Raw genomic sequence first — 7,441 nt, forward strand, 5'->3', positions numbered from 1 at the left:
CTTGGGCTGCTGAGCCACGGGGTGGGAGATGCTTCCCAACGTGTCCCCCCTGACTCCAACCCACCAGCCTGCAGGTCCCCACACCGTGTGTATGTCACTCCCCCATGTCCCTGTCTCTCTCTCCCCACACCAAGTTTGACACCAGCCTTCACCAGCGTGTGACTCGGGGACGTCACCAGCACGTTCTTCACATCTTGAATCCGCTTCGTTTCTCCCCCCACTTGGTATCTCACTTCTTTTTTTTTCTCCTGGGGAAAACAACCAACCACCAACCAACCACCAAAGCCCAGAACAAAGCCCCAGATGCAAACTGGATCAGCCAGGAGGAGCAGGCAGGTTCCTGCCCCCCCAGAGGTGCAGAGGAGTGGGAGGAGAACCAGGCGTTGGGCAGGAGGGACCTCTTGGTCCCAGTATATTCTCAGACCTCCATTGTTGGGAAAACCCACCAGCCTGGCAAAGATGGAGCTTCAGATCCTCTGCTCCTGCAGCCTTAAAAACCAGAAGGGGGGTGGGTGGGAGATTTTAAAGAGATTTAAAAACACCGGGGGGTAAAGAGCAGCCCTTCCAAATGGAAACTGCAGGTGTGGGACGGCTGATCCAGGACCCCTCCTGCCACGGGTCTCCCTGCCAACCAGCTCCGGGTGGGAGTGCCGAGCTGAGCTGTCCCTGCGCTGTTCCCAAGGCAGTGGGTGGCCCAAGCCTGGCAGCAATGTCACCTGGTGCTGCCTGCCAGGGCAGGCTGGGAGCAGGCAGGAGTTGTGCAATGAGGGAAGGAGGACCCGAGATGGGAGAAAAAGGTGAGGCTTTCAGAAGGAAGAAGTGCTGCTGGCTTCTGAAAGAGAGGGGGTGAGGACCCCTAGGACTTGGGTGGAGAAAGGGAAAATGCCTCCCATGGTGGCTGCCAGGGGGACATCAGCATTAGAAGGAACCAGGGTGCCAGATGTCACCTGTTTGGAGAAGGGATCTGAGCTGCCCACGGGATCTCCTGGGTGGATTCACCTTCCCCCCCTCCCCATGGCCTGGAGCATCCCAAGCCCCCTCTTGCCCCACCTGCCCTGGGTACAGTTTGTTGTACCCCAGGTGCCTCTGCTGTGTCCTCACGGCAGGTCTGGGAAAGTCACCGGGTTGGAATGTGGCTGCAGCACCCCGGGCAGCCCAGCAGCATGCCAGAGGGTGAGCCCAGTGCTGAGCTGCCAAACACATCCTGGCCAGGGATGAGAGCTCCAGGATCTGCCCCGTGGCCCAGCAGGACACTACAGATCTTGCCTTTCCCAGAGCATCCTGGGCCCCAAAACCTTAAACATAACCTTGAAAGGAGCCTGGAAGAAAAGGTCTAAGCAGTACAGACCTGCTGGGGGACTGTAATGCACAGATGAAGTACTTAATTGCCTCTAATTAGCCAGAGCTCTGAGCCTGCTGTGCAGCTCTGCACCAGCTCCTGCAGTGGCTGCAGGGCACAGGCACACACCTTGCTGCCCACCTGAGGGGCTGGCAGGACCTGGGGGGCAGCTGGGAGGGCTCCAGGATCAACAACCCAACCCCTGGCTGCAGGGAAGGGGATGGATCCTGCTGGGTCCACCCAGGTGGACGTGCAGGTGTGGGTGGCTGTGGGCACCATCCCAGCCTCTCTAATGATAAAGGCTCCCAGACTGTGCTGCTCCTGCCTCCCCCCCAGGAGCTGAGGCACCTGCTGATGCCCTCATGAGGTTGATCCCCAGGGCACAAGCCCTGGCCTGGAGGAGGCTGAAAGGGCAGCTGGGCAGCTCAGGGCTGCCTGCTCCACCACCACAGAGAGGAAGATACTCCTGCCCCAGCCTCATTTTGCTGGTTTTGTGCTGGTTTTGTGCTGGTTTTGGGCTGGAGCGGAGGTCACAGGCTCATGGTGCACAAATGCTGATGTCCTCTCCACTCTCGGGTGACTCTCCTGTTCCCTGCTGGCATTTTGCTGGGAGAAAAGCTTTTGTGGATGTTCCCAGGCACTCTCCATCCTCATCGCACACAGACAGGGGTGCATTTGATACACACTGTGGGCCAGCTTCTGTTTCACTCCGTGCTGGGTTGTGCTTAAGGCCCCAGGCCAGACAGCTTTCCTGCTGCTTTTAGCTCAGCTGCTCAGTTTGTTAGTTCCTGCAAAGAACAAACCATCCCTGCCTCAGCTCCTGCCTCTGCATAATGGGAACATCTCCCAGCTCCAACATGTGAATCCAAAGGGTATGTGGCAAGCCTCTTGGAGAAAGCATGAAGTTCAAAGACACTTATAATAATACATATTATCCTAATACCACATCTATAATTACAGCAAAGTATAGTCTGTCTTCAGAAACTGCAGAACAGCTTTCACATCTTGGTGTTGTTTCACGCTTGAAACGCACTCACTGCTGCATTCATGTTCTGCAATCCTAGCAAGAACAACTCTGGAAAGGCTTTTGGGTCTTTTTTTATTGTTATTAGTATGAAAATCAGGAGTCTTTGTTAGGGTGCCCAAACAAGATCACCAATGGTCCTGTAGCCCATCATTAGCAGCTTATCTGGCACAGTGAGTCACCTAAGAGCTAAACTATTATAAGCTGAAGTACTATGAGGCTCATCCCTTCTGCTCAAATAAATACTGCATCCCAAAGGATGGTGCCAAAGGGACAGACAGGCTGCCAGGCCCAGCACTGAGTGGCTCACTTGCCATCTCAGTTCTGCTACTTCCCCACCTCATTCAGCCCAGGTTGTGTCCCTGCCCTGCTGCTCTCCCACCCCACAGTTCCTTCTCCATGTGGTGGGAGCAGCTTCCCTGCCCACAGGTTTTCTGTGGAGAAACAGCTTCAGGGATGAGGTGGAGGGAAGGGCAGCTCCTGCTCCAGGTGTGCAGAGCTGGCAGGAGCCACTGGACAAGGATCCCAAGGGTCAGTTCCTAGAAACCCCTGGTGTGCAACTGCTCGGAGGGGCCAGGCCTGCAGGGAGCTTGTGCTCCCCCCTTGGCAGCTCTGCTGAGCTCTGACAACTACTGCTTTCCCAAAGGCTTCTTGGCTCAAGGCAGCCTTTATTCCCAATCCCCAGATTTCAAGCACAGGCTCTCAAACCCACTCAACACACAGGCAAAACTGTGGTTTACCATCCCTTAGAAACACCCAAATGACTTTTCCGTGCTTGGCAGAGCTCATCCTCTTTTCCTGTGAATTCCCAGCTCTGAGTATTCATGGGCCCTCCCTGTTGCAGCTCCAGCCCAGGCAACCCAGCAGCACCTGGTGGCTTTGGACAGCTGGTCCCCAGACCACACTTCCATTCACTGTGACCCTTCCATTCTGCACAGCTTTCCTCCTTGCTTTGGAAGCTGTGGGCTCTGCCCTTCCCGCCCTGCCAGATGCCCTGGATGCACTGATGCAGCATCTTACCTGGCTTGGGAGGTGAGGCAGTCCCTTCCACCAGGGAATTCTTGCCTTTTCCTTCTCCACCTGGTGTCCTCTGTCCCCCTGCAGCTGGGAGTACTACGTGAACGAGGCCCCGCGGCTGGTGCTGAACAAGCTGGAGAGCTGCAGCTACCGGGTGGTCAGCATGACGGGCGTGGGGCAGACCCTGGTCTGGTGCCTCCACAAGGAATAGCCAGGAAGGCTCCTCCTGCCTTCCCCCAGGACAAGACCTCACCCAGGACTCCCAGCAAACCTTTCCCCTTCACTCCTTTCTGTCCCAGACTCCAGGCACCCGGGAGGGGGGCAGAGGCCGCTCTGACCCGCTGGGCAGGTGCCCTCCCCAGGGCTGGGGAGGAAGGTGTGCTCAGGCACAGCACAGGTGGCCCCATCCCTGCAGCCCCTGCATGGCAGGCTGGCAAACACCAGCTTTTCCCATTTTAATCATCTCCTTAGCAAGCACTGCAGGAAGCTCAAGGAGCAGACGTGTCTGGCTGCTCCCCAGAGAGGGACGTGCTGTGCTGCCAGCCCAGGGCAGGCCTGTCCCCAGGCCCTGGGGGGGCCACGCACAGATGATGTGCTGCCTCATCCCCAAAACATCAAGGGCAACTGCTGCACCTGGACAGTGCTCTTTGGGAACCCCTTCACTCAGCAGCACAGCAAGTTTCTCTCCAAGCTGGGACTGTGGTGAGCAGCAGCATCAGCCCTTTGGCCCCAAGGGTGCCATCCAGGCCTCTCACATTGCTCCTGACACAGCCTTGGAAAGGTCTTGTGAACACCTCAGGCATGGGCTCTGTGATCTGAGCAGCAGCTGTTGCAGTGCTGGATTGTTTGGGACTGTACATCCATCCTGCTGTAGAGGTGCCACCAATAAAACATTCCTCTAAAGAGACCAGTGTCTGTCTGTGGGTTGCTTTAAACGGTTGTTGCCAAAGCCTTGTGGATCCACAGCTCCTGAGTAGGCTCTCAGGAATCCAAATGAGCTCCTTGGTGTTCTGATAGCACCCCTCACACCCTGCCCTTTGAGCTGCACAGCCTGGCAGGTTCACACACCTACCCTGAGGCTGACACAGCCAGTTCCCCCCACTCAGGACAGGGCTCAGGGCCGCAGCCCCTGCGAGTCTGTTCCTACAACTGTTGTAAAAAAGGAGGTTTATTGACTTAACTTAGGAAACAGCTTGGGAAGTGAAGAACGATGGGGCGGGGGGAATCCATCCTGGCTCGTGCTAGGTGTGAGACTCTTCCTCATCCTCCTGCTGGAGCTGCTGGATCAGCTGCTGCCTCTCTGCTGCCTGTCGCAGCCGCATCATCACCAGGCTCTCGTAGTCCCGCTCCGAGACCACTGACCCCTGGGAGCAGGGAACAAACACAGCCTGTCAAGGACAGCACAGACCCCAGCCCCCCTCTCCACAAACCAGCCTGCCAGGACGCACGTTGGAGGTAGGAAGGTGGTTCAAAGCAGGATGAACCCAGAGAAACGGGGTGAAAACTGCCTGGCCTACAGAGCAGAGCCAGCTCCAGAGCAGAGCCAGGACAGAGTGACAGAGTGTTAGTGACAGACCCAGTGGGACAGAGGGGAGCCTGAACTCCCTTCCTGCTGCTCCCTGCTCCCCAGGCTGGGTGGGGACACAGCTTCCCTCCCCGTGGCTGGTTACCCTGGGTGGCCAAGGTGCTGTGCTGGCGCACAAAGTCCAGCCCACACTGCACCCGTTACGCGGCCTCGTGCCATAAAAAAAGAAATCAGACCTTGCTCTGGCTTAGTCATGGAAGTGGCTGCAGAAGAAAAAAACCACCAGGTGTGTTTCCAAACCTGAGACAAGAGTGTTTCAGTTCTTGAAGGCTCTTGGAGCTTTTCTGCTGCGGGTGGTAGCAACTGGCACCCAGCTCCGTGGTGACTGCAGGGGCTGTGGCAGAGCAGGGAGCTGCTTCTGGCAACTCTGCTTCCAAAAGGCACCTCAGCAGTAGGTGGCCTTGCTGTTCCTGGTGTACTCAAAGCACTGCAGTGCTTGGAAACATCCACCTCGCTCGCCTGACAGCTCAGGTAGAAATAAAAGCATCTTGACAGAAGGTGAATGAAAGGAAAAATAATCCCACGTTCGTTTTTCCAGGAACTAGAGTTAGTGGTGATTTAAGGACAACTTGACTAGAGACTCAAAGGGATGAGAAGGCAACAGAACAGCTAAGTGAGATTCTGCATGAAAACGGGGCAAGTGCAAATTTGTTATGTGCCAGCAAAGTGGTTCCTCCAGCTGCAGAGGACAAAATAGAAGCCCACAATAGATGAGAAACTTAGACAGGGAAATTAAAGAGACTAATATGCCATAATTGCTTTCTTAGGAGCTGCACAAATGAAACAACCTTCCAGTGCTGCACAGCACAGACCTGCACAGTGTCTGAGAAAGCACCAGATTGTATCAGCAGAACCAGGTTTCTTCAAAGTCCCTGTCCACTAACCACAGATACCTGCTGTCATTTGCTTGGCTGAATGAAATAGCCTAGATGAGCCTCATGCAGATGAATCACCCATACAGACCTGAATCACTACCTCACTCTCTAGATTTAAAATTAAAATAGACAAGAGATTATTTCTGGCCTCATCTGGGAGCCATCAGGAGTGGCAGAAAGGAGAGCACCAAGAGAAGGAAGAGTCTGATTCAGGATGGGTGGAAGCTGAGGTTCAGGCTGGGGGTTCTCAAGGGACCCGGGTGCCTCTGGGGGGCTCTTGCCTTCTCCTCAGGCAGCGCGTGGGCCGGTGCCTCGCACTCCACACACCTACTTCCTGCAATCCTGGTAATTACCAGCAGTGCAAAACCCAGTTTCTGACGTGGCTGACTCAGCAAGGGCTTGGCTCAAAACAACCCCATCGGCACAAGGCAGGCAGCCACGGAAACAGCCACGGGAGGCACATGAGGAGGAAGGACTGGGAACTCCTGGTGTTCCAACCTGGCCGAATTGTCCCTGGACTTGGCTCCTCCAACGTGCTGGTGAACGTGGTGGTCACAGGTCTCCGAGAGCTCCAGCAGTTTCTCCTGGCCACCTGTCTTACTCAGGCTCTGCTCCAACACAGGGTAGGTCTGTTTCTCATTCCATTTCCCCAACGTTTGTCTCCCACATCAGCGTTTTGTTGCTTTTTAAGCTTCCATTTGGCTGCGCTGCTTCGGTGCCTGAGTCACCGTCTCCCTTCCTAACCACCCACTGAGATTTTTATACCCTGCCCTTCCCCTGAAGGTGGCTGGTTACCATGGTACCACAGTGCCCTTCTGTTCTAGATGCTGGAGCAGATCTGTTCTCATGGTGACTGGGTGCCTCTGCTCTTCTCCACCAGCTTGTCTCTGCAGCACAGCTTCAGGAAGCTCAGACACTGCCATTCCTTCTCACTGAAGAAGGAGACTCCCTAATATCCAGGACAGGCCAACTGCTCCTCAACACAGGGACGTGGTGTGAAGTCTGCATTTCCTGCAATACCAGCCTCTCGGTTTTCCTTCCAGCTACAGGGACAGGGAAGGAAGAGGTTGTTCCTGTTGTGTGGCTTTGCTGCTGATCCTGAGATTGAGCCCAGCAGCAGCTGTGGGGAGTCAGCAGCTTTCCTCTTCTCCCTGCCTTCCATCAGCATGGACACTTGGAGGAGAGGGTCCATCAAGTCCACAACGTTCTTCAGACGTTTCTCACTCAGGAGACACAAAAAGCTGGGCAACCAAGTCATCATCTTGAATAAGAACAGCCACACTATGGACAGTGATGGACAGTGCCAGAAGAGGGAAGGCTTGAGGGATCTGAAGGACAAGTCTGACTACCTGTCATGTCAGAGTGAGCAAAACCTGGCAAAGGCACAGGCACCTCCCAAGCCTCCCCGGCTCTACCTGGACAGTTCTAGCTGCCCCAACATCATCGACCGCACAGATTCTCACTCTGACATCTCCTTTTCTGGTGCTTCCCACCAGTACCACAAAGCCACTCAGACCCAGCTCCACAAGGACCAGGATAAAGACTGTGGGATGGCAGAGACAGGTTCCCAGAACGGCTCCGCCCTTCCTTACCTGGCTGCA

General features: G+C 55.4%; 3 protein-coding genes across 3 annotated transcripts in view; 2 read left to right on the plus strand and 1 right to left on the minus strand.

The window, feature by feature from the left end:
• GCHFR (GTP cyclohydrolase I feedback regulator) overlaps window positions 1-3,591 on the plus strand; it is a 4,351-nt gene extending 760 nt beyond the window's left edge. Inside the window, exon 3 of the mRNA XM_010001466.1 lies at window positions 3,468-3,591. Within this exon, the coding sequence (XP_009999768.1) occupies window positions 3,468-3,591 (124 nt within the window). The remainder of the gene's footprint in view (window positions 1-3,467) is intronic.
• Window positions 3,592-4,621: 1,030 nt separating this feature from the next.
• The window catches only part of DNAJC17 (DnaJ (Hsp40) homolog, subfamily C, member 17), a 14,200-nt gene continuing 11,380 nt past the window's right edge, over window positions 4,622-7,441 (minus strand). Inside the window, exon 10 of the mRNA XM_010001467.1 lies at window positions 4,622-4,744. Within this exon, the coding sequence (XP_009999769.1) occupies window positions 4,622-4,744 (123 nt within the window). The remainder of the gene's footprint in view (window positions 4,745-7,441) is intronic.
• LOC104392094 (chromosome unknown open reading frame, human C15orf62) overlaps window positions 6,890-7,441 on the plus strand; it is an 898-nt gene continuing 346 nt past the window's right edge. Inside the window, exon 1 of the mRNA XM_010001451.1 lies at window positions 6,890-7,419. Coding sequence (XP_009999753.1) covers window positions 7,007-7,419 — 413 coding nt within the window. The 5' untranslated portion in view covers window positions 6,890-7,006. The remainder of the gene's footprint in view (window positions 7,420-7,441) is intronic.

Source organism: Chaetura pelagica, unplaced genomic scaffold, assembly GCF_000747805.2.
Source record: "Chaetura pelagica isolate M959 unplaced genomic scaffold, ChaPel_1.0 scaffold587, whole genome shotgun sequence".
NCBI lineage: Eukaryota > Metazoa > Chordata > Aves > Apodiformes > Apodidae > Chaetura > Chaetura pelagica.